The sequence below is a fragment of the Centroberyx gerrardi genome, chromosome 17, assembly GCF_048128805.1.
Source record: "Centroberyx gerrardi isolate f3 chromosome 17, fCenGer3.hap1.cur.20231027, whole genome shotgun sequence".
Classification (NCBI taxonomy): Eukaryota; Metazoa; Chordata; class Actinopteri; order Beryciformes; family Berycidae; genus Centroberyx; species Centroberyx gerrardi.
The window spans coordinates 3,510,463-3,538,184 of NC_136013.1; the positions used below are offsets into that span (position 1 = coordinate 3,510,463).

General features: G+C 40.1%; 1 protein-coding gene across 1 annotated transcript; it reads right to left on the reverse strand.

The window, feature by feature from the left end:
- Positions 1-293: 293 nt before the first annotated feature.
- On the reverse strand, positions 294-25,359 carry exoc3l4 (exocyst complex component 3-like 4). The gene is made up of 13 exons (XM_071906144.2): positions 25,085-25,359; positions 23,348-23,482; positions 22,191-22,379; positions 18,954-19,581; positions 17,668-17,785; positions 16,259-16,384; positions 15,415-15,515; positions 13,551-13,652; positions 11,598-11,721; positions 9,213-9,335; positions 7,937-8,089; positions 6,429-6,550; positions 294-3,110 (listed from the first exon to the last, which is right to left on the reverse strand). The coding sequence occupies exons 1-13, from the start codon at positions 25,320-25,322 to the stop codon at positions 2,888-2,890; spliced, it is 2,382 nt and encodes a 793-aa protein (XP_071762245.2). The 5' UTR covers positions 25,323-25,359; the 3' UTR covers positions 294-2,887.
- Between the last annotated feature and the right edge of the window lie 2,363 nt (positions 25,360-27,722).

Here is a 27,722-nt window from a genome sequence, read left to right on the forward strand (position 1 = left end):
CAAGAACCGGAACAGGCAGATCTCATGTCTCATTTCAGGTCTTAGGTCTAGTGTTGGTGGAGGTATGAGCTCTACTGAGTGCCATCTAGTTTCTATAGTTCCTGACTTGATAAATGGATTTCTAAGTGTATGATGAAGATATAAGATGATGAAGAGTTAAGATGTTTCCTTTGAAGCAGGAACAGGAGACTTTGTTTCTTCTCCACTGTTGAGGATTGTTCTGTTTCCAGATGGGAATCTGTTCTGAATGGTTTTAATCTGTCCAAAAAGAAACAAGGTGCCAATACAGCTGCTTGATTTGATGACGTTGGTTTTATTAAGTACTATTCCTGATAATATTTTATATACAACATCAGAAACCTGATACCGTTTGACATTTACTTTACTTTTCCGGCCATTTCACTCTCTTCTTCACTGCCAGGTAATTCTAGTGTTATTCATTCAACACTTTACAAATGTTCAGGTTCAAAATGAAAAGCAACAACTGGTTCAGCAGTGATACAGCAATAGGCTATTATACAACATTCTACCTCATAAACATGAGGATATAACAGATATAATGTAAAAGCTGGTTGATAACCACAATATCTGGCCAATCAGAGTCAAACACCTGATTGGAGCAGGTGCTGATTTGTTTATTAACCATGGCAGTTCAGGATACAAATGTCTGCTGCTGTGAGAGAACTTTGTTTGGTTTCTCTCTTTTTCTTACTTCAAATGAAAGTTGCCATTTTCTGTGTTGACTGGGCTCCGTGATCTTTGGTTGTTTGAAACCTGTTAAAACACCACTGTGTCATTTCAAACACACATGGTGGTTAATGGATAAATAAGTGTAATTTTCTTAATTCCTGAAAAATTTGCTTTTTGCAGATGAGTTTTTAGTCTAACAGTGAGAAGCTCAAGACAAATAACCTGCAGTTCATCATATTTCTATTGATTAAAGAACCTGCAAATCAGCTCATAAAATTCATCCCCTTTTATACAATAAACAATGAATACCCATTAACATTACATTGATAATTCTTTCATTAATCATTCTGCACACAACAGCCTCAATCAGTCTCCGTCATCCACTTTTCTGAGCTGCTGCAAGGAATTCTGGGCCACTAAATGAGAAATAATATTGGGTACAAAAGTCTGACTGATATTCATACAGTATGCACTCAATGGAGTCAATGTAGAAAAGAGCAAATCCAGCACACCAGATCCCTTTTTTACAATTCAATCCATAACAGGGAATAGTGGACACTTTTATCCAAAGCTCTTCGACCGATATGAGTTTCTGAAGCACAATACTGATATTTATAGACTGTATCGCTGATGGTATTTTGTACCAATATTCAATATCTTTAAATTACAAAATTACAAGTATTTAGTGTTTTTCCCCCAGAGTGGAAAGGCCTCTGAAACAGCATTCAGACCATCATGGGACACTAAAACTCTCCACCGTACCTATTCAGTGGGAGGGGAAAGTCTGGGATTTTTGATTTACAAAAATTAATTCACAGTTAAATGAATAAATAAAATGTGCAAAGAAAGTAAAATTCCATTGCCGGTTTTCCTGACTGTTTTCCTGTATCTGTGGTCAGGGAGGAACATGCATCATATCACAGATGGACGAGACTGACTGGCTGATATCTGATATTTAATAAAAGGTCAATATTGGCCCGATATCAGTTTGTCGTGTGAGGCGTTCAGTCCATCACTGCTGCAGTTTCAGTTCCTCGCTCAGGCTGTTTGATGGTCAAGCTGAGGGAGCGGAGACACTTTCACTTTCACCGCAGATTTTCCCTTTCTCAGCGCCCATTCACATCTAAAACCAGAACTATAAAGATAAATATAAACTATAATGATACAATGTTGCAACTTTAATCTGAGTTAAAAAGTTTTATCTTTGTCGCTGCATCCAAAAAATCGCTCTGAGATCGAACCAAAAATATAGTTCTAGTTATCATTTTGGATATTTTTATAGTTATCGTTGTAGTGGGAATACAGGCATTCTGTTTACTATAGAACAATTTAAATATTTTTACAGTTATAGTTATCTTTATAGTTATCGTTGTGATGTGAATGCGTCTTTACAGTTTTCTCAATTGATTTGGCACATTTCACCAGACTAAGGTTCAACACAGCCATCGAAACTCATTTTGCAAAATGACGTGCTGCTTTCTTTTCAGATCATTATCTTTATAGAAACAAATAACATCATGACATCTATTGATTAGATAATATATTCAGCTATATCCACACATGAATACTAATAAAACATCTTTATCAGAAAGACAGTTCCACAATCCCTTTTACCAGAATCTGATTTTATGGAATTTAATCTAAAATTTGTTGATCAAATGTTTTCCTGTACACAAATGAAAACATCTGCAACTCACAATTTTGGATGTATGTAATATTTTACTGTTTCACATTTCACAACATGTGAAACACTACAGAGAGAGAATTATTGATGAACCAAAATTTGCTTCAAAAGAAACCACAAAAAAGTTTACTGCTGTAACCTAGACTTTCCTCATCAACCCTTTTATTCCTGTCAAGCCAGAGGATTTATGGGTAATGTAGTTTTGTGATTTGTGTGAAAACAATGAAATGGTATTTTCAGACTAGGTAGGTATGATTAGTTTTCCAAAATATACAGACAAATGTGTGAACAGTTTGAGAGCATGGAGTTTTGTTTGTAGCATTTGGACAAATCATATGTAGATTTGTATTTTGTGTGAAAACAATGAACAGTTTGCAGCTAGTTTTGCAGAATTATCAAGGGTTTAGATGGCTGTGTTTTGAGGGCATGGGCCTTAAATTGGAGAAATGAGTCAAATCAACTGAGCACAACACCGCCGCTCGCTGCACCCCGTCCCTTCGGCAGCGGGTCGGACTAGTTGTCGGGTAGAATGAAGGTGAGGCAGGAGAAGGGCAGGTCGGACAGGCAGTCTGTGTTGACGGTGACCTGCATGTCGGCAAATAAAACCCTGTCGTCTCCCTGGACTCGGCCGGCGCCCAGGTTCCTCTTCGCCTCGGCCAGCCGCTGCAGGATCAGCTGGCGCTCGCGGCCGCGCACCAGACCTCGGAAGTACAGAACGGCAGACAGGTGCTTCTTACTGCAGGGAGGAGGAGAGGAAACCACAGGTCACGCTCCAGGACATCGCTAAGCCATCGCTTGCTCTCATTAGTGTCTGTCTGCATGACTGAAACGCACTGAAACAGCAGGTTAAATCTTATGTGAAATATGAAACATCCCACTGAGCGTTAGATGTCATTTTAACATCATGTCTCTTATATAGCACAGGATCTTTTTTGGTTAAGAACCGCCCAGTTCTAGATCAAGCAGTAAATACATTATTACATATTTAAACAATGTATAAACAGCTGTAAATATCAAAAATATGCACCAGATTAGTCCATATGCACACGATAATGTTTTATTTGGTAACACTTTATTTGTATAGTTCAATGTTGACAAAAAGTAGATAAAATATAAAGTGTCACTTAGTGCCTATTTGCTGCATCTCTACAGACTGTGTGACCCTAAGATTAACTCTAAACCAGATATTGAATATTTATAGATGACTTTTCACACTCTCATCACCTGAAACTCAGTAGACTTTTTAGTGACACATTAAAGTCACATAGTAAGTTGAGTATCAGCGCTATCCAAATAAAGTGAGACCATCATATTGGATCATAACTTCGCTAATCCATCGTTTGTTCACATTAGTGTCTGTCTGCATGACTGAAACGCACTGAAATAGCAGCTTAAATCTTTTGTGAAATATGGGACACTTTAGATTCGAGTTAATGCATGTGATCCCTGAGAGGGAACTGCTGCTGACATGCATCAGAGGAAAAGAGAGGAGAAGCTGACGCAAACGAGGAGAAAAACACAACAAACTGCTGTGCTAAAACATTTCTTAACAGCAGAAAGACCTGTGGATTTTGGGGAGTCTAAAAGTCAGAAGAAGGGGTTAAACATAATTCTAATTAATTCCTTATGTGATTAGGAAACTCTGGTTTGTACGAGAAGTGAGTCAAGGAAAAGTTATGGAGGGACATTGTGAAAGCTGAGATACTTTAATTTTAAAATTCAATACAGCTGTCACTTGGAAAAGTTATGGAGGGACATTGTGAAAGCTGTGATGCTTTAATTTTAAAATTCAATACAGCTGTCACATGCCATGTTTTCACGCAATAGTTTGATTTGTAGTTACAATACTTTAAACTGCACATATAAACAAGATAATGACATAAATCGTGCGTAATTAAAGGAATATTTCACATTAGTAATCACTGCCTCACTTCACACGTCTGGTTTGAATAAGTGACGCTCTGCTGTACTTCTTAAAGCTGCTGTAGGTACGTTCGGAAAGAAATAGATCAAATTCAAAACAACACAAGCGACGACCCGCCTCCCTCTCCTCCTAGTGAGTGACAGGAGGAGTGATTGACAGGACGGAGCCCCGCCTCCTGCCTCAGACTCCTCCTCATTGGTCGGACGGGTTTGCACACATTTCACTTCGAAATGAGAAGAGGCAGAGGAACGGGGCGACCGCTGTTTCTGAGATTCGGACATGTTATCCTACCCTATTTATTAAAAACCGCAACTGGAGTTCATGATGAATGTTTGAAGCGGAGGTTCATACACACACGGGACGCTGCCAAATTCCTCAGTCTGATTGTCACTGGGTGAATCAACAACTGTGTACTTTCCGCCTCAGTTTCCTCTCACATCCCACCAACTGTCCTCCCAAATTTATGTCAACACCACTTCCGCATTCTCCCTCCAAAGTTATATTAAGTAGAGTCCAGTGGGGGGGTTCGGCACGGCTTTAATCTGCAACCAAGAGCTGACCTCACTCTGCTGTCAGAGCCAAATCACTCCCGTTCACTCCCCCCTTTCACTCTTCCCACCAGACACACTGTTGGAGATAAGAAAAGTCTGGCAAACACTTTTAAAGCTTTTGAAAGGGAAATCAAAACCAGGCTGTTTTTTTGTTTAATGTTTTTACTTTTGGGATTTCTCTAATTGATTTTGACTTTTACTTTGCTTTAGCTCAAGAATCCAACTCCTTTCACAAGTCACAGTGCAATGGAGCCTTTATATATATATATATATATATATATATATGTTTCTCTTTAATATACTTGACTGATTTTCCAAAACTGTCCTGTATGGTAAATCCCAGCCTCCTGACACCTAACCAGATCTGGTGTTCATATAAAAACCCGGTCTGTCATCATCTCAGCTTTTCCTTCAGTAGATCCTGTGTTTCATGGGGAATTACCCTCTCTGGTGCTTCATGCTTTCCCTCCACTGGGACGTCCTGCACTCCCTTCAAGGCAGCGACATACAAGCCAAAATATTGGGCAACTTGGATAAGAGTTGCCTGAGCATTGTTGCGTTACTCACATGTGAATATTTTGTTGCCAGGAAATATTTGAATAGAAGTCTGACTATGTGTCCCACTTTGTTCCTTTATTTACGATGCCTGTGTGGTTTGCCAGTCACTTTCTGGTTTCTGTGTCAGTGCAGCACTAACAGGTGTGAGCTGGTAAAAGTGACCATTTCCCTGTGTTTCACACTGAGTTCACAAATCCATTTATTACCTCCGACAACAGACGGGGGGTTATGTTTCCGACCCATTTGGTCTACTTGTCTGTTAGCAGGATAACACCAAAAGTTACGGATCTGCATGAAACTTTGTAGAAAGTTTGGTCACGGGGCAAGGAAGAACTGACTAACTTTTCACACCGATTGGCCGAAGGGGGGCGTGGCAGTGGGCGTGGCCTTGTGCATGCACCATCTGAAACTGCCGGTCTAGAACTGCTGCTCATTTGAAAATGTGGCACATTTAAAAGTCGAAGCTTGATGCACTTTCTTTGCCAAATATACAGGTTAGAAGGAATTTTAAAATAAGTTTAATTTGATCAACTATGCGACATGTGGAAATGGCAATTGCAGGCGTTGGCAGCTATTGGCAATGGAGAAGCTCCAAAATATGTCTCTCGCTGACATTATCTTAGCTTCTTAGCTTATTCTGAAGCTTATTAGCTTCAGAAGAGGCTTGCTCACATTCATAAATCTATAAGTGTCCACTTTTATAATGATAATTTTATATTTATATGAATATTTGTTTTGTGACAGATTTGACTTAACATGTGCTTAGGATGTGTTTCAGTAAAAATAGAATTATGCAGGTGCTGTATATGACTTAATGCCATTTGAATCCAAACTGCCTTATACAGTACCATGAGTGTATAGATATGTAGTAAGCATATATAGTATATGTAGGAACCCTGGCACTGGACTGACCCGCTGGTCTAATTCTGTGTTTTTTTGGTGTGTGTTTCTGTCCGCAAACCACAATTCTCTGAGCCGACAAACTTTGAATGGATGAATGAAAAGTGACAGTCATGCTGACCTGATGTCGGGGAAATGCTCCACTAAAGGTCGCAGATGGTTCTTTATGTCCCTCTTGTTTTTCTGTCCGATGATGTCACTCAGGTCGTCTCCCAGTGGATGGAGCCACTCATGAGTCGACTTCTGCAAGAGGAAACATGGAGAACACGCGGCGATGAGTCAGCTGCAGTTTAAATTGTACATGTGTGTGTGTGCAGTGAGTTTGAACTGTAAGTGTTTGAGTGTTGAGATTTTAAGAGTCAATTTAAAGTGGCAATAAGTAAGATTTTGAGTTGTGGGGGCCAGAGACTTAATGCCCCTTTAATTTGTAATTTGGAACTTAAAGAGCTCTATAATATCAGTTATCATTATATGAAAACAAAATCAGCAATAACTCAATCTTCTAATAGCATTTTTATCTAATAGTATTCTTATTGATTGTTTAAAGGGGAAGGGTATCTTTAGAAATTATTAATCTAATGTGTTTCATGGGTTTTATATTGTTGGCTGTAATACAAAAGTACAAATTGTTGTTTTGCCAAAGTTGTATTTAGATAAAATGAGCCAGAACACGGCCAGTTCGTGATGTAGAAAGCTGACTTTGAGTTACTACAATCGACCAATCATCTTTTGGGGCAGGGGGAGGGGGTGGGGCATCTACTACTGCCAGCCAATCAGAACAGGAGCTCTTTCTGGCTGCTAGAAACGTTCCCAGAATGGCCTGTAGCTTTTTAAGTGGGAGAGAATAACTAGAGAATAAATTACTACAAATATTTCGAAATTATTTGCAGTTGAAAAGACTTTGCAGGTGTGTTTCTAAAACAGAAGGTAATGAGATAAAATTATAGGAAAAGCAAAAAATAACCCTGACACACACCTTTAAACCTACTTGGATCACCAGATGGGTGTGGTTTACTGCAAGCTGTCAGTCACAAAAATATTACTAAATTGACTTTCAAGCAGACTTTCAAGCAGATAAAAAAACCCACTAAGAAATATGTGTTAATCTCAGATGCGGGGACTCGAGTCACATGACTTGGACTCAAGTCAGTTTTAATTGCTCGAGACTTGACTTGATGCATGAAGAGAATACTTGACTTGACTTGACTTGGGTTCTGGTGACTTGGGACTTGACTCTGACTTGTACTTTGATGACTTGAAAAGGTTTCTAAAGTCTTGACTTGAGATCTTGTGTTTGTGTAAATGACTCAGATTGAAAGTGATGAGATTTGTTCCCCCAGACGACTGAATTTAAAGTTGAAAATGATTATAGAAATCAAACTCATGATGCTCTTACCAAGTTTTTATCCTATTAAAACCATATTGCATTGAAAAGTCCTAGATATTTAGTTTTCTTTAAGATATTAAATTGATACTGGACTCTTGATTTGTTCTGACTTGACTTGCTGTTCTACATTTAGACTTGAGACTTGACATTAATGACATGGACTTGACTTTCTCTTCTCATCGCCTGCAAAGCAAGAATAAAAAGTGCTGTGCATGTTGGTGAGGAAGTGCAGAGCGTGCTACCATGTCTGTAAAAAGCTGCGTGAGTTCGTCGCACTGCTCTCGGATCTTGCCCGCCGCTTTCTCGTGTTTCCGGTTCTTGCACGAGTAGTTGTTTTTCATCAGCTGGCCGAAGTATTCTTTCACCATGTGGTAATGCAATCTGCTCACGAACGTCTATTACAGAGAGAGACAGAGGGCATGATGTGGCAAAACAACAGGATAGGAAAAAAAAAAAAGGGAAATGAAAGTGTGCTCTGCCTCTATCACACGACCGGCGGCCCACAGATCATCTGAGCAACACCTCCGCTTCCAGCTATTCACTGCTCCCCGCCGCCTCGCTGTAGCACGCTCCCTTAATAGATTTTCCAGCCGGGCTAAAACAATAGAGTCTGGATGAAATACCAGGAACTTCCCACAGGTTCATCAAAAAGTAAATAAGGATTTCCTTGGAATAACACAGCTCTAAAGCAATTATACTATATCGCTGTTGTCAGGTGAAAACCTCATAACTCATGTAATAGATTCTTTTTTTTTATTATATTTTTACACAAACTCATAAAAAAGGAAGAAACAGATAGAAAAAATACACAGAAAATGCAAAAAAAAAAAATACAAAGAGAAAAGAAAAAAAAGATAGAAATTACACATCCTAATTACATGCACGCACAAGGGCTTAAAGTCAACATCATCTAATGGCCAATATAAATTCTATATAATATAAAAGTCAATATAAATTCTATATAATATAAAAGTCAATATAAATTCTATATAATATAAAAGTCAATATAAATTCTATATAATATAAAAGTCAATATAAATTCTATATAATATAAAAGTCAATATAAATTCTATATAATATAAAAGTCAGTATAAATTCCATAAGAAAACAGCTCATCACTACAACTCTTGTGCTTGTGAAGCTGTTTCAGAAACCAACGGATGAACTCAAAAATGAATAAAATCCAAACTAAAAACTGTTTAGTTTAGTTTAGTTTGTTTTATTCCTGAAAAGTTGATCTTCTGGAGATACGAGGTTTTCACACCGACAGCGATAATACATTACGGTATTAATCTTGTCAGCGCGGGGCGAGTGCCGGTAAATCTTTGGCTCAGGCTGGGAACTTCTGTCTAATCTAGCCAACACTTTGTCTTTGTTTGACACTTTGTTTGGCAGGTGACCAATCATCACAGTGAGGCTCTATTCTTTTCTTTAAAAAAAAAAAAAAAAAAAAAAACAACGCGGCTGATAAATGAGAGAAAGCGGTCGGTAAATGCTGGAATCCACCAGCTTCCTCACCTGGACGAAGGGCGGCCTCATGAGAGCGCACTGCTGGGAAAGCTTCTCCGTCCGACTGTAAAGCTGCTGGAAGTCGTCGTCGTTGGTGAGCCACTTCCTGGTCATCATCCTCCGCAGGTACGGCTGCAAAACATCACAGGGACAGTCTGAGCGTTCAAAACCAACACCGCTTACTGGTAAAGTAAGTAACAAGTAAGTAAAAGTTTATTTATATAGCACATTTCCTTTGTGCTTCACATAAAAGCAAAACGTAAACACAGGAAAACAGTACAAACTGCACAAACACATATACTGTATATATATACAGTATATTAGGGATGGGACGATATATCGAAATTCAATATATTGCAATACAAAAATGTGACAATATGTATCATGCAGCAGAAAAATGAATCGCAATATTATCTCCATGTTATTCTGCTGTAGTAATCACAAATGAGATGCTTGACCGTCACAATTTCACAAGCTCTCCATCCAAATTATATTATTGTCACTTTGTAATGACATTTTTAAATTGTTGTTTACGAGCCAATGGCATCGCTAGAAAGATCTGTGGCTCAGAAATAAACATAATTCTGCACAGTCAGACTTTGTTGTCATTGGACTTTTATTTATTACGTCGTATCGTGGTTGTATTGAATCGTGAAGCCTATATCACATATCGGATCGTACCGTGGGATAAGCAGATCGTCCCATCCCTAATATATATATACATGTACACACACACACACACACACACACATACAAAAACTACCCAAAGGCTTTAGAACACAGTAAAGTTTTGACTCGCCTTTTAAAAACGTGTAAAACACTAAAACTATCAAACATATTCTTTAGCGCTTTAAAGCACTCAATGCCAGCATCAATTTACACCTTCATGCATTTTAAACTTTTTTTTTTTTTGCCTCAGTCTAAAGTCTCTGTCACGTCTGCAGCAGCTTGGATTTTAACTGGTGAATATGTTTTAGCGTCTCTCCAACAGTTACCACTTAGATATGGAAGTGATTTTTTTAAAGATTGTATTTTTTGGGGCATTTTTGCAGTTATTAGATAGATGCGAGTGAAGAAAGACAGGAAAGATTGGGAGAGAGAGGGGGGGGGATGACATGCAACAAAGGTCCCAGGCTGGATTTGAACCCAAGATGTCGCTGTTACAGACGCCCCAATCATGCACACTTTCAATTTTGTATTGTTTCGTTTTTAATCACATTTCATTTTACATATTTATTTATTCTTTTAATCCATTTTCTCTTGATTGTGTTTCCAATTTTTATGATTTTTCCCCATTTTCTCCTCAATATGTATTTTACTGTTCTTGTTTTTTATGTAAAGTGCTTTGTGAACTCTATTTGTAGACAGTGCTCCTTTTGTTTAGCAGCCCTCCATTAAGCTCCAGTCTGTCCATCCAAACAACTTTAGAGAACCAGGGAAAGTCCCATGGCTGTGATGTAACCAGAGGCTCCTCAAAGAAACTCTGGTCTTTAAAGATTTAAAGGGGAACAACATTGGTGCTTAGTTTTTTAACTGATACCTAGACATATAGCGATGCCAAGCCACACAAATAAAAGGCAAGTTACTTTATGAATGGTAAAAAACAAATGAACTGGGTATTCTATGTGAATAAATGAAGAATCACTGACTGCACTTTGAACTTTGAACTATAATACCCACTGGCTTGAGAATATCATAACTGAGCTGGGACAGTCATGATTTTAATCTGAACCAGGGTCCAAAATTACCACCCGCCAGGCATCACATGCTGGTAAAATTTGTCTTTGGCAGATAAATAAGATAAGAGTCACCTGCTGCAACTTTCTGAGACGGTAACAGTTGAATGCCTCGGTTATATTGAGTTCTGTTGCTTTTTGTTGTTTGTTTGTTTGTTTGTTTGTTTATTGTTATGCACAAATTGCAGAGGGGGTAAACCTTCTGGCATCTGGACAGCAATACTTTGCATTTACATAAGGGTTAAAAAATACATTGTTAAACTAGGTTATACAATAAAAAGAGATAAAAAGAGAGAGAAAAAACATTGATTGAGTAAGAATATACAGTATAAAACATCATTAGCAGCTTTGTGATGAATTAAATAAAATAAATAATAATAAATACTAAAAAATTGATCTATAGTGTGAGTAAGCTTTAAGTTTAGCTTAAATTAACAATTAAGCTTTAAATTAAGTTTTAAATGAACACACAGTACCTGATTCTCTATATGAAATAGCACTGAAAATGGGTAGATGACATATTTATATGAAAATGTATGTTAATTATTTTGGCTGGTGAAAATTATTCTTGGCAGGTACATTTTAAGTTTACTAGCCCTTGGTAGGTGAGGCTAAAAGTGAATTTTAGAGAACGATCTGAGCTGACAGATTATTTTACCTTGACGGTGTCTTTGTACTGGTCCTCCAGGCCCTGGCCCAGTCTGACCAGCAGACAGTTCACCTCTTTACTGAACTGGTCCACCTGAGCCGGGCAGCTGTCTCTGTAGCCCTCCATGTGCTGCCTGCAGGAGGAAAAACAGGGCAGTGGGAAACGGGAAAGTTTCAGTTTCTGACAGTCAACTTTGCTCAAGTCCCAAGTCTCAAGTTTTGAGGCACAAGTCTCAAGTCAAGTCCCAAGACTAAATGTGGATCCAAGTCCAAGTCAAGTCCAAGTCATTAATGTCAAGTCTCTAGTCTAAATGTAGAACAGCAAGTCAAGTCAGAACAAATCAAGACTCCAGTATCAATTTAATATCTTAAAGAAAACTAAATATCTAGGACTTTTCAATGCAATATGGTTTTAATAGGATAAAAACTTGGTAAGAGCATCATGAGTTTGATTTCTATAATCAGTTTCAACTTCAATAAATTCAATCATTCCATACAAATTCAGAAAACAGAATTTAAATTCAGTCGTCCGCTGGAACAAATCTCATCACTTTCAATCTAAGTCATTTACACAAACACAAGATCTCAAGTCAAGACTTTAGAAACCTTTTCAAGTCATCAAAGTACAAGTCAGAGTCAAGTCCCAAGTCACCAGAACCCAAGTCAAGTCAAGCCTCAAGTCTTCTCTTCATGCATCAGGCAGTAAAACCTGGGATTCGAGTCCAAATCACATGACTCGAGTCCCCACCTCTGGTGTCTGAGGTTAAATTGATGTTTTACTTTTGCAGAACATTTCCACCTTACAGCGTGTATAGGACTTTAATCAGGGTCAATAAAAGCTGCTCTGAATGCCAGTTTTGTGTTGCTGCTGACCTGTCAAGATATTCACCGTGTCGAATTAAAAACTTTGTGACGCTAACTGTTACAGCCGAGGGCCAAAGTTTCATTTCAGCTTTGGTGGGGAAACAATTGGGGTATTGCAGCAGCCTAAACGCAACTCTGCTTTCCATTATTTCATCAGCAAGACTGAGGTAAAAGACACAATTTACAAGAAAAGTATGCAGATGTGAGAGAGAATGAAGGGAATTATTGGTCAATGTGAAATACAGTGAGATACTTATGAACTGAAGGGAGAATATTAATCAAAATATGAAACATGGCAGTATAAATTTGTCGAAATGCCTTTAAATGCAGTAAAGTGAGTTTCTAACATCTAGAAGGGCTCCGTTCTTTTTAAAGGGGAACGGGTGTTTGTGTTTGTGACAAAAGCCAAAAAGAAAATGTGATTCAGTAAAACTCAACTAGTAAATGCATGTGAGGCGAGCTGTCCCTGAACGCACCACACACACAGCAGCCCACATCTGGTTTTATTTTGACTGACAGAGGTGGCTGGAGAGGGGTTTTTTTTTCCCATGCAACCCGCTTACTTTCACTTTCGGCTGCTTTAACCTCCATAGCAGTGTTTCTCACATGCAGCAGAGCTTCCGAGAAACCACCTGACTCGGTCCTGCACCGCCTGCACCAATGGGAGCTCTCTCCCAGGCTGGCACGTCCATCTTCACAAAGAGCCTCCAGGCAAATGCCACGACCCAATTTGGATCTTGAATTTGGAGCAGACACTGGTTTGCATGCTAAAGAAACACTCGGATGACCGTGTCCCACCTTGCCTAAGAATGAACTTACTTTGCTCTGAAAAACGACCTAAAAAGAAATATACTTTAATGATTTGCGAGTTATTCACTGCAGCACAAAGAATGAATCTCCCAGCATGCTTTTTGAATTGCTCAGAGGTCAGTCACCCAAACAAGAGCCTTATTTTCTTTTTCTCAGTGCAACTTCCTCTGCTGAACCTACGCCAGTGTCTCTAAGAGGCAGGTCGCCTAGCAACCGGGCTCTGGGGTTTAGCAGCGCTGTCTCGGCAGCGAGCTTCCGGGAAACGGGCCGTTGAAGCTGTGTGACTTACTTTAAAACGGTGAAGCTGTTGATGTACGTTATCTGATACTCGGTCCAGAGAGGCGGAGGAACGTCTGCGGCGCTGCAGAGCCGCCGGAATGCCGACTCAAACCTGACAGACAGAGGAGAGAAGAAAACAAAGTGCAATCTTATCTTATCTTATCTTATCTTATCTTATCTTATCTTCCTTATCTTATCTTATATACCTGTAAGACAACTGAGGAGTTTCATTCTCCTGTTTGAAAACCTACTCTTAAAGGATAATTCTAGTTTTCAACCTGGGCCTTATTTTCCTAGTTTCTGCCATCATGATAATTGTTTGTGTTCAAAATTTCGGCGCTTTCTTCACGGTAGAGCTTTAACTCTAGTTCGCAGGTCATGCTCCTCCCCAGTTCACACATAGGGCCACGGTAACACTTTATAATAAGGTTGTATTAACTAACATGAGTTAATAATGAGTTAATGGATTCATTAAGAGTGAAGAAGCATGAATTCATGCCTTATTGACTGTAGTAAGCCATTAGTGTTATACTTGCCTCTTGGAAAACCAACTGGATGCATCATTGCCGGATATTCCTTAAGTAATGTTTCACATGGACTTGTATAAGCCAGTGATTCTCAACCCTTTTCATATCAAGGACCCATAATTTAGTCCACATTAGGGCCACGGACCCCCATTTGATAAGATTTTGTCTCTTGAACCCAAATCTGAGAATATTTAGATTAGATATAATATTAGATACATTAGATATGATTTTGTCCACAATCCCATGACTATCTGTATTGTAGGTAGAGAGATAGAGATAGAGAGATAACAGTGAAACTATGATCAAAACAGTCTTTTCTTCTACATTCTCTAACTGTGTTAACTTCTTGTAAATTAAATAATGCTGAAGTTTAACAATTCACCAACAATTCAATTTGCTGGGGACCCCCTGGAACCCCCTCAAGGACCCCTGGTGGTCCCCGGAAGCCACATTGAGAACCACTGGTATAAGCCATTGGTAAGGCATATAGAGCTGTCTCTTTACAACAAGAGTTAACAAACATGCATTAATGTCTACTAATCAGCAGGAAACCATTAATGAAGGATTAAGGTCTTAATCTTAATCTTAAGAATGTTAGTAAATGGTTTATTAATGGAAGAGGAAGTTCCAGAACTGATATAGATCGGTCATAAATCAGTCATGAACAGAGTTTAATTTATTGCATTTACAAATGCATTTGTTAATTACTTAGTTAACGTGAATAAATTTAGTCACGCCTTTGTTTGTTCACCATGAATTAAAGCATTAACGCATGTTAGTTAATACAACCTTAATACAAAGTGTTACTGAGATAACAAATGACGAAGGTGAGGATGGCTGCATAGCTTTTTGGCACAAAACTCCTCAATTTGTTTTTGAATGCAAAAGATGGATCTGAGTGAGGTTGCATCATTCATTTAAAAAACTGCATGGTCATGTGGTTATTGGCAAATAAATGGAAAGATCCTGTTTCCTTTGTCTTGTTTTGTTTTTTGCGGTTGGTGAACTCCCCCGCTGCTCTACCTTCCTCTTCTACTGTCTGTTCTTCTGCACCAAGCAGCATTTTCTTATTAGGTGTCTCGCTTTACTGAAACTATTTGAAAATTCCAGGGTCACAGGAACGTTTTTACTCATTCTCCTGGCTTGGTGCTGCTGTTTGACCTTTGAACTCTTCATATATCGGCTGCTGTCTTGATGCTGATGCAGGGATTTAGGGTTATTCCTCTCTAAGATGCTCTGGATAAGAGTGTCTACTAAATGCCTAAAATCTAGATGCGAAATCCAACATGTGTGAAAGGGAGTCTAATATATACAGTATAAATAAACATGTTTTCTGTGCTGACATACCTCTTAGGGAAGTGTTTCAACTCTTCAAGGCAGGAAGAAACTACTTTCACTTCCAGATGAGCATCAACTGTTCGGGAGTTCACAGCGTTTCCCTTCACTTTCTGTGGAGAGAAAGCAAAACAACACAGTGTGCCAGAACTTAGATGAACAGGGAACTCAGGGTCTTTGCTGCCCCCATATGGCTGTATCACCGTGTTGCATTGTGGGGGGTCTGGATCAGTGGTTCTCAACGTGGGGTTCGGGACCCCTAGGAGGTCACGAGATGTCTATTTAGACGTTTATGTCTATATTTTCTCTCTTTGCTTTTTTCTTGTGAAATACTGAACAGTTTTCAGCCTCCTCTGATAAGAAATCAAATGAAACAACCTAAAAAGGGAAAATCTTTCTTTCAAAAAGGTTGAGAACCAATGGTCTACCACTGGTTTCAAGACAGAAACAAACCAAGAGAAACTTTTAACAGAGACAGTTTAAAGGAGAATACCAGCATCATTTAGAGTTACAGCCCATTTACTTCTGTCTATGTCTGGTCTACATTTCCTCCAATTATTTTGCAATTCATGCCGTATGGAATTTGATTTTCTAACAAAGACGCCCTACATAAAAAGCCATGGATGTGACAGTAAAGTTTGTTTTTGAGGGATTATTTCCTGGAGGTGTCAGCTGATTGAAGGGAAGCAGAGCGGAACGTAACGCAACGCTGAGATGAAAACACTCATCTCAACTCAATGAAATAAGGATAAAACAGAAAGTTTGACCAAACCAAATGAAGCCTTCATGTTTACTGTGATGGATTATATCTAGACGATAGACGTATTATCCTTTAATAGACGCCACGGTGCCGTACCGTCCAGATGTCCATGGGAAACTGAGAGTTGAGGAAGTCTTCGTCCATCTCTGGTGTCTTTCTGACTCTCCAAATTTCCTCATCTTCAATTTCTATGATTTTGTCCAGCGAAGATCTCATGTCCTCCTATCAAGCACAGGGAGAAGGAGGGTGGGATCCAAAATGTTCTGAAAATTACAGCTTCAGTGACAACAGGCAATACTTTCTTGTTCTGAAAATCACTTTTTTAGCTCATCTCCCTCAGTATCAAAACAGAACTCAAAACTTAATGCAGTCAGTGAGTGTTCAGACTTCAAGAGCACTTTAATCAGACAAACTATAAGTAATGTTCTCTATCTATGTAACTGGATATGTGAAACATCTTTGTATTGTGATTGACTTTTTATGCTTATTGTAACACCATTTTAACGTGCTGAGTGTCTATGGCGGCAGTATAGAGGTTAGAGAAGCTGGTTCGAATCCCAAGACAGACTGGGAAAATATGGGTGAGGAAAGTGAATGAGTAACACTGTCTAGGGCTGCATAATTAATCAAAAAAAACTGAAAAGCTCAAAATGAACTACTTCAATTTCCAAAATCGCAAGAGGCTACAATTATTCTATCAGAGTGGTGGCTGCTCAAAATGAATCCTAAACATGGTGTTCTGGTGCTGAGGCCAGTTTCAGGCATATAAATTAAATATAAATTTATTGTATTGTACTTTCATTGTAGGCTATTGTAACAGAGCAAATCCTAAGCAACAACATCTCAGTTTTTGATTAAAAATGTTTCTCGCTTGCTGAAAAATCAAAAATATTGAAAAACCCGTGTCTGTACACTGTATTGCAATTTATATCGCAATATACAGCAAAGTAATCACAGTATGACTATTTGTCAGTATCGTGCAGAAAATAGCAAACGTGCTCAGTCGACTTTCCCATAATAAATAAAGGTTAAAAATACTGGAATGCACATACTATCTTTTAAATTTCATGCTTTTAGTCTCTTCCCTCCTTACTAGATCTAGAGAGCTTTGGACTTTGCGTATGCAGCTCAAGAGTTTACTTTTTTTCTCACTGCAGACTTTCAATCTTAGAGCTGGTATCTCAGTTTTCTACAGATTTAATTCCTGTTCCCAATGAATCACCTATAAACCTAAGGACTACTTTTTCTTAATCCTCAAGAGCACCAAGTGTTACTTCTGTCTGCACATGCTATCTTGTCTCATCTCATAATAACTAAATAACCGCTAAAGTCCCTCTGTAACCACTGGTGACTTTCAGGCATTTTGCACTCAGCTCGCCTTTTGCCTTGCTAGAACTGCCAACCCTGTTCATCCACCGTCTTATCTGATCCACCGTACACGATTTAGAAAGTAAAAATAGGTGTTTCAACTTGTCTGCACCATACCAAACCACGTTCCGCCTCACCTGAGCTCGGCGGCAGTACTTCTCTTTGAGCTGCTCCAGGAAGCCGTCCTCCAGGCAGGGTGCGGCGCTCTCACACTCCATCTCTGGCAGCAAAGAGGGACTTCCCATGATCTTCTCACTGCATTTCACAACATTTCATGGCACAATGATCTGGTGGCACCCAAACAATGCTGAAAACATGTCACCTCATGCCAGAGAGCTTAAGAAATCAGCTCAAAAAATCTGCAGATGCTCATCTCACCGGACGTTTTTGATGCTATATGCAGGGATGGAACTTCAAGAAATATACTGACTTTTGGGAAATAAATTACTGTTGTGTGATGAGAAGAGTTTAGTTTAGCTAAGTTTAGTTTAGTTTAGTTTAGTTTAGTTGTATAGTGATAAAAGGGACGCAGTGATAAAAGACAATGAAAACAGAAATAAATACAATCACTATAATAAATACCATCAATGTGTCCAGGTGAGATAAAAACCTCAGAAGGCTCATAAAAACAAGAATAACTAAGTATGTGTAGATTCATTTCAGTCATCCAGGTAGTAAGATGTCCAAAAAAAAACAATAGAAACAAAATCCACTGGAAATGAAGAGTTAAAGACGTTTCACCACTCATCATCCAAGAGTAGCGAGTCTTCTTCAACTCTTCATTTTAAGTCCAGTGGATTTTGTTTCTATTTTTTTTTTTTCTTTCTGTACTGACCTCTGGACTGACTTCTGGACTGACCTCTGGATTGACTTCTGTACTGACTTCTGGACTGACTTCTGGACTGACCTCTGGACTGACCTCTGGATTGACTTCTGGACTGACTTCTGTACTGACTTCTGGACTGACCTCTGGACTGACTTCTGGACTGACCTCTGGATTGTCTTCTGGACTGACCTCTGGACTGACTTCTGGACTGACTTCTGGACTGACTTCTGGACTGACCTCTGGACTGACCTCTGGACTGACTTCTAGACTGACTTCTGTACTGACTTCTGGACTGACCTCTGGACTGACTTCTGGACTGACCTCTGGATTGACTTCTGGACTGACGTCTGTACTGACTTCTGGACTGACCTCTGGATTGACCTCTGGACTGACTTCTGGACTGACCTCTGGATTGACCTCTGGACTGACTTCTGGACTGACCTCTGGATTGTCTTCTGGACTGACCTCTGGACTGACTTCTGGACTGACCTCTGGATTGACTTCTGGACTGACTTCTGGACTGACTTCTGTACTGACTTCTGGACTGACCTCTGGACTGACCTCTGGACTGACTTCTGTACTGACTTCTGGACTGACCTCTTGTAGCGGTTGATGATCCAGTCCAGCAGAGCATAGAGATCCCTCAGCTCCGTCGCCTGCTGATCCAGCTTCTTCAGGTGCTGTCCGACGGCGGTGTGGTAGCTCCTCACGTAGGTGCTGAAGACGTTGAAGCTGGGCGGGTAGGACCACCGCAGATCCCGCTTCACGACCTCCAAGTCCTCCACGATGGCCTTACCCAGGATGCCCAGGTGGACCGCCAGCCAGGAGGTGTTCTGCTCCCTCCCGTCCAGGTGAACGCTCGCCAGCTTGGCCCGCACCCCCTCGCCCACCGCCTCCCTCCAGATGTCCCTCCAGCCGCCGGGCCCGGCCACGCCACCGGGGTCCCCCTCCCTCTTCTCCTCCTCCTGGATGATGCGGGCCACGTGCACCAGCAGCCCCTTGTTTCTGGAGGGAAGGGAGTTGGAGTCGCGCACTAAAGCCTTCACCTTGTCCCGCAGGTCTCCGTACAGGAGGTTGAGGTCCTTCTCCTTCTTGACCAGATCGACAGGCGAGTCATCCTCGCCGCACTGCTGCCGCTCCTGCTGGAACTCCTGCCGCAGGGAGAGCAGGTTCAGGTGCGCCTCCTCCAGCACCTCCATGTCTATCAGCTTGTTGATCTGCATCACTTGAGAGGAGCAGAGAGGAGACATGATGAAACTTTCCACAAGGTATCATAAACTAACTGGGATGATTGAGAAAAGAGGTGGGTGAGAACGAGAAAGTTATTGGGCTTATCAAGTGGGCATCTCTGATCACAGATGATTTATTGAATGAGGCTGCTAAACGGACAATAAGTAGGTTTTTATTATAATATACTATGTGCAGGGACCTGATAGGGTTGTCGATCAATACCAATGACTCAACCACTACTTCACCAGATGCTGAGATTTCTGGCTTTCAAAACCCTTCAGAACAGGCTTCAAAACCAGAGTTAAAATAATGCTACCAAGCCATTTCTAGGGAAAATTTAGGGAAATGTCTGACTTCTTCCATACAGGGCAGAGGGGACAGAATCAACAGTTTATTGACTTTATTGACCTCTGACCTCCCTCTGAACAGGCATAGGAAAACATAATTTTTCTACAAGGATCAATTAAAGTATCACATTAGTGTGCTTTTTACTGTTTTTGAGACAAATTGCTGCCTCCAGAGACAGCATCATCCCATTCAAATCTTTAAGCTCTTCCTGAATGTATATCTCATCAAGTGATATACATATGATATATAGCCTAGAAATTGTATGATTACCCTGAACATTCACATTCCCAACAAATGACAGGTACTGTGAACAAAATAAGGTTTGGATGAGCAGTAGGGGAACAAGGGGAGGGAATGCAATCCTGTCGTTTAAATTGGAAGAAATCAGTTGTGATTCTTATTTTGCCACATAAACCACAGATCTAGGATTTAGAAACTTTCAAATAGACGACGGTGTCAGTGTGTCTACAGACAAACTGAACACCTAGGTATTTACATTAGGAATAAGATGCCTATCACTGGCTAGGTCTGTTGTCAAAACACAGAAACATGTTCAGGGAGTTTAATATACAGACAGAGAAAGAGACAGGAAGGTATTAGGGAAAGTTACAAAAGAAGGTTGAAAGAATCCCTTGCTGCCATTTTGAATTTTAGCTTGCAGCTATCAGTGTCCCTTCAAAGAGGAACACTTACAATGCTGACAATATTTCTAGGAAAACTGAAGGACAAATGTATAACTTGTTTTTGTACAATCTGACGTGCGTATAGTGAAAATAACCCACAAAAATTCAAAATCTCAGGGTGTTCCTAAAGGCAAAGTAAAGGCAGAAAACTTACAGGATGAAATGTAAGAAAAAGTAGCTCAAGGCTTTGAAACCCCAGACTGGCTGAGAAAATCTGGGCTGGGAAAAGAGAGATGCCTAAAAAAAGATTGCTGTGGTTTTGGGTGCAGATCCATTCAGTCATGTTATAAATAAAAGTGAAAGTCTGATAAAGTAGATTTGTTTCCCTAGTCTCTAGTCCAAATCACTCTGAGTTGTAGCTTGAGAAGAGTCAGCTCAGTTAACCTGGGGCCAGTTGCATAAAGCTAGTTTAAGACTAGTTAAGCAGACTGGTCTTAGATTCTCAGGTTGGATTGGACTAATTAAGACTGTTACTTATTTTGAGGTAGGAATGTTAGCCACCTTCCCCCTATCTTGAGTTAAGAACTTTGTTGTAGGGATATCGGTATCGGTGCCGATACCAGGCTAAAATGGAATATCGTATCGGAGATTTTACCCAAGACTAAAATCTGATACCGAAAGCCAAGAGTAACATGTAAGAAATAAAAGCAAACTGTCTTGATTTTATGCATTTGTGGCACATAGAAGCCTGTATTTCTCAAACAGTGGGAAAAACAAGGATTTTATCTCAATAATTTTGTCCATTGACCCCAAACTAAGGAAGTAAGCCTGCCCTCTTCAGTAAAAGTAATGGATCGGATCGGTACTCAGTATCGGCCGATACTTAAACTTTCATACTCGTAATCGGTATCGGCATTGAAAAAGTGGCATCAGTGCATCCCTACTTTGTTGTTATGGCAACGAGTCGGCCTAACTGTCAGAGTGGGAAGTTTAAAAATTGAAGCTATTTCATACAAGATGGCAAATCTTTGTTTTTTGGGAAAGAGCCTGAAGAATAGAGTGAGTCTTTAGAGACAGAAACAACACATTAGAGATCTACAAAAATGAAGAAGTAGTAGGAACAGGTAAATATAAGTGTCTATAGAAAGTTTGTCTTAAGGTCACTCTATCTTTATGCAACTGGCCCCTTTGCAACAAACTGTTAGCTAGCTACTAGCCAGCATTATTACTAACATGCTAACGCTAGCTGATACTAGATACGTTAGCTAGTGTGCTAATCAGATGTGTTAACAACAAGACAGTGATGGTTAGCTGACCAGATACTATGGTTAGCTAGCTAACAAGCTGACATTATCTAAACACTAAATCAATCAGATGGATCAGTGATTAAATGATCAGTTCCCAGTCAAAAGCAGTATGTTTAGAAACACAATCAGCTGTTCACAACCACTGTTGTCCAAGAGCTGATGACCTCCAATATGGCCGCCAGAGGGTGAGTTATGTTATGAAAGTCCTGTATACTCTCCTTTCCCTCAATAACTACCATCAAGGTGCCTGTGTGAATGTGTTTAATTGTATACATGAAAAGCAGCCAAGAGTATTCCTGCTTAGCAAACCTTTCTTAGATAATTACCTGACAGTGGTGTGAGGGGTATTTCTGGAAGCGCGTACGACTCCTCAATCTCCTCCCACACCGGTTCCGGTTCCTCCTCCTTCTTCTCCTCCACTGGGACGAGTGTCTTCTCCTTGTCTTTCTTACTGAGTCCCAGGCTGCGGCGGATGGACGCCCCCCTCTTCAGGAAGGAGTCACCAAAAGTGGGATCTAGGGGTTGAAAGCACACGATTTAAAGCTGCAAATGCAACTTTTGTCACATTAAAACAACAATAAATAAATGGGATATATTATACATTAGCAGCCTGTCATTATCAGTCCCTATGTGTTCACGCCTAAATCCCCCGTTTGCCTTAAATTGGCTTCTCAGTGATGTTGGGGATGTTTTGGGGTGTAAACCATTTGCTGTGGGCGTGTCATGTGGGCGTGGCCAGCAGTGAGTCATTAAGAGACTAGCGGCCACAAGGAAGTCACAGCAACAACAACAATGGCGGAAAGCAGTAAGAAAGAAAAGTACAGGCAAAGCTAAACGTGCAACAGACAAGACTCGTTCAAAATCCAAAACGTTGAAAATCAGCGTTGCTTTTTTTTTGTTTTTACTGCAAATTTGATGCATTTGGCACTTGCCTCTTTAACGCCTGTGGAGGCTTTACGGTGCCAGTTACTTAGATGACATCATCAAGATGAGTGACAGGTGTTGGGGGCGGGAACTTGACCAACTGAGAGGGAGGAGGGCGGGACTAACACTACACTTCCTGCCTCAGGGAGAAAAGTTGCATATTGTAGCTTTAAGATGGCAGCGAAAAAAATGAATGATTGATGATTATTGTCCCAGTTAAAATGTGGGTTAAAAAAATTCCAGACACAGTACAAGTTGTGTAAGTAAGAGTTTAATTCGGAGAGGTTGTCCTGTAACTAAAATGTCACAGGTTCAATTCCTACAAAAGCCATTACTGAACCTTGACTCGCTCACTTAATGTAAAATGTAACAATGTTGGTAGTCCTGCAAAAATCTTCTCGTTTCCTTACGGTTCCTGTTTTGTTTCTTGTATTGAAAGGTCTTCAGTGTTTTAAATGTGAAATATAAAGATTAAAAGACAAGGTTGGAGCTTTTTTCACTGATTGGTGCTGCTGAGGAGTTATTAATCTGTTACTGATTGATTGATTGATTGCTGTACCTGATCGTGTCCTAGAATGCGACAGCGGTTTCTGCGTGGTCGGTGAAGAGCAGTCCGTCCCATCCTCCTCTTTTTTCTTCAAGAAGCCGCCGATGCTCTTCAGAGGAGACGCCATGGGAGACCCGGCGCTCGGACCTGAGGGAGACGAACAGAAACAGGCAGGAAGGTAAAATATGTGAGAAAGTTTCCCCTTAAAGCTCCTTTGACTCGGCTTCCTCGTTCCCTGGTTGTTTCACAATCATATCTCTCTTTTTCACAATGTCAGTATAAAAAAGAAAAATCAAGCTCAATTCTTGACATTGATACGGTTTGTAGTTTCTTATAGGTTCACATTTGCTGAGTAGAACTTGCCGTGCTTAAGGAAGAAAACACACAAGTAGGAAGAGATTCCAAGGGGATTTGTGTGTGTGTGTGTGTGTGTGTGTGTGTGTGTGTTCCCTTACTCCTGGGCTGCGCGCTGTCCTCTAGCGTGACCTAAAAGTAAATCAAGACAGGAATGTCACAGAGTCACGATGAAAACTGCCAGGTTGTTTGGCTCGGCTCCAGGTGAAATAAACAAATAAATAAAAGTGAATGTCGTCAGTAGAGTTTGGAAAGGCCTTGTGCTCATTCCTGCTAAGTTTTATAGAAGAATCCATAAGATTGGACTTATTCCAAATGAACCGACTTCATGTCAACTGTAACTCATTCTGACTAGAGTAACCTAATTAGCTGAATGTGAATTTATTATGAAACTAAATAGTGTAACTGAGCAAAAATACAATTCCTTCCTGAGGTGCTGCTGCCTGTCAAAGTTGGAAAAAAAAAAACTTCCCTGTGTATCACAGCCTTAAAGGGAAAATCCACCCTAAAACACTTGTATGTACCTTACATTTCTGGATCTGTTTTGTTGTTTGTGTATATTTGTTATTCCTGGATAACTAGCCGAACCTTGACAATGTGACGTCACAAGATATTTCAATTTTCACAGCAGAAAATGTTTGAGCGATCTAAAACATCAGCGGTAAGCGTCAGGTTTTGGTGTCAGTCCCTCAGAATCAAAGAGCGAGGGCTTCTTTCTAGAGCCGCCATTTTGCACCGAGAGACGTTCATACAATCATACAGGGAGAAATCCATCGTAGAAGAGGAGAGAGACCAGTTTCTCCACCCACAGGAGCAGGAGAGAGACCAGAATGCACTGCAGCAGAGAGACAGGTTGGGGATTGAGTGACAGATCGCTTTTTCTCGACAGGAAAAACTTGCTCGCTTGCCCTTACTATGCTATCACTATCACTGTCACTCTCTCCACCTACATGTAAAACCAAAAGCAAGCTCATGTCACTTCTCTGGGGGTTGTCCAAAGGCATTCTGGGAAATGTAGGAAATCACTAACTAGTAGAAGCAGACGAGGCAGGTTGAGGGAAAGTGGGTTCACTAGAAAAGTAAATTACAACACTTCATCACAAAATATCTCCTGGTGTGTTTTGAACATCACAGACTGATATCTAACAATGTGAGAGGATCTGAGTATGGATTTTTCCTTTAAAGAAGTTCATGAAACCTCCTGAACCAACAAGCGGCCCTCTGTCACTCAGTGGTTTCCAGCCAGATAAGCCGCTCGCCGCAGCGTGTAAACACCGACGCTCAAGTCTCACTGCGGTTTCCTCTTCCCATGACCTTGCTGAGGCCATTACCTGACTGTGAAATCCCATTTCACAGCAGATTTCATGACAGTTAAAAAGCCTTGGCGGTACTCACTGGGTGACGGAGGTGCTTGCGGATGCCCCGGGTCACCGTTGGGCGCCCCCATGTCCGACTTGCGCCTGACCTTTGACCCTTTGCTGGTAGGGGAGAGGGGGCTCTTCTCTCCCACGCGCCTCAAGCTCTCTCGAAGCGTCTTCTTCAGCATCCCCAGCTTCTCCTTCGGCGTCTTCCCGCCGCTCTTGATGGAGAGTCTGTCCTCGTCTCCAGATCTGGGTCCCTCCATTTCTGCCATTTCATCGCATTAAACTACGTCCGGCTGCGAGGAAACAACAGGGATAAAAGGTTAAAGCCTGGCGAGGAAATGGCCGCCTGATCTGTGTGTGCAGACAGCAGGTAAAATGTGGTTTTGGTTGTCGTGACTGCAGTCAGCAGGAACAGGTTTTGTTTACTGACAACAAGCCTTTTTACTGAAGAGACTGACTGGGTGTACACTGCAGTTTATCTTATCTTATCCACACAGCTGAAAGTGAAACTGAGAAACAGTTGTAACAGCTACTACACGCTGTTTTATTTTATTCATCACTAAGTTTATCACCATGTTAGAAAAGCATTAAACTACAACATTAAGGATCTTGATATTTAAGGGCCTGTTGATTCAGAATAATGACTGAGATATTTTTTTTACCTTAGAAGCAAAGGGAGAACAAGCTCAGAAGTATTTCACTCAAGTAGAAGTATTGTGACTTCTGTTTAATTTATTTTTTTAGAGTAAACAGTTGTGTAGGTGATTTCTCAAGTGAAAGCAAACAAGGAGCTCACTAAAAATACCCAAATGCTTAAGGTACTTTCAAGCAAAAGTTATTAAGATTTAAGTATATATATATATTAAGTATATTTTACTGTTGATTAAAGGTTGTACCACTGGATAATGCATCTTTCCACAACACCTTCAACACCTCCTTCTACACTAGTTGTACATAATGAAACAAGATGTACTGTCGATCAGAAGCCTTATTTATACATGATTTATATGCACAAATCCATGCCAAAGTTGTGCTGTATGACAAGAAATACCTTATGTTGCCTACACCGCTTTTCTCCAATTTGCTGTGATAGCCTAAAACTGATTTCTATCATTATTACCCAAGGCATAACTGTTAAAGACATGATTTTCATTTGTTTTTTTATTCTTTTCTGTTAAATAATCATGCTATGGGATATAAAATACAGTGAGACAACATATTTCTGAGTCAGCAGTTGCTCAAATTGCCTATAGTAATCCTGTAATAAATTCAGAAGGATACTATAGGCCTACAAATATCACAGCAACACCGTCTGTCCCTGCATAGGAAGACACCACAAAGTACGATAAAGTCACTGAAGACTCACTACGGAGTGTCACAGATTCACTGTAAAACCCTATAAGAATATTATAGGAATATTATAGGAATTTATAGTGATTTTTAGTGAAGGTTAAACTCAAAGACAAACTGTCCGGTCCTTATCTTTAAAACAAAACATGCTCAGCCCATCTAACAGTGACAAAGCTGCTGATAAGGCTGTTTGATGGATAAATAAATACAACATACTATACATACAGGGGGTCTATTTCCCCCCCCCCCTGAACACTTATCACCACTGACCGCATATAACTCCGCCGTGGTCGTGTGCTCTCTTTATCTGCCCGACTGCAAACACAAATATTTAACCAACGCACACAAACTGTAAACCTACACATTCACAGCATCTTAAAGAAGTACACGTTCATGTTGTAAGCTATGTTGTGAAATTACAGTGGAAAAGCGCCAACTTACCTGCGGAGCACAAAGGAAGAAACTGCCATAAATCCCCTTCTCTGCTTTACCTGCTTTCACTTTCCTCACCTGGGTAAAGCCGGTGTGAGGGGGAAAAAAAATAAAAAGGGGAATAACTTGCCGAGTAGCCTATCAGTAGTATGTGGGGGCAAAAGTTTGGGTTAAAATGCCAGCGAAATCCGCTCTATCAGCACCAGACCACGGCAAAGATCACCTTCCTCCCTCTGCTTTTATTACAGGTTAGAAAAAGAGAATAAGTTAATCATTACTCAGCTAAACAGAGGGAGGTTTGTGAGTCAAACGGCCGCTGGAAGAGTTCAGACTATTCTTTACAAGCTGGGGAATCACAAGGTTTGTGTTTAGGTGGGAAACACTTCAAAATGTAGTCAGTTTTACAGGTAATTTACCTGTTGGCGGGTGGCTTTAAAGCCTGGAATGATGCTGCCTTCAAGTGCTGCTCGTAAAATAGCCCTAACACAGTCACAGTTCACAAAGCCAATGTCCATGTCATTGAAGAACCTAAGGTAGAGTGGAAGTGATTTATTTTAGTTTTATTTAGCACAAAAGAGTAATTCAAACAAAATATCCATAATATATACCAACATCATAAAGAGCATGTGCAAGGAAGACCAAAGAAACCCCAAGGGGCTTATAGAGTGTCTCCCTTAATAACAATCATACATAATTACAATATAGTATAATAAAAAAAACCAAAAAGTTTAGAAAGATAAGAAAGATAGAAATATGAACAAATCAATAGGTAATAAAGTAAAGTAAAGTAAAGTAATACTGTTAAATAAATAGGGGGAAAAGTAGAAAATAAGTAAAAGAACGAAAAGAAAAGAAAAGGAAAAGTGGAGTAAAGGGATAAAGAGAGA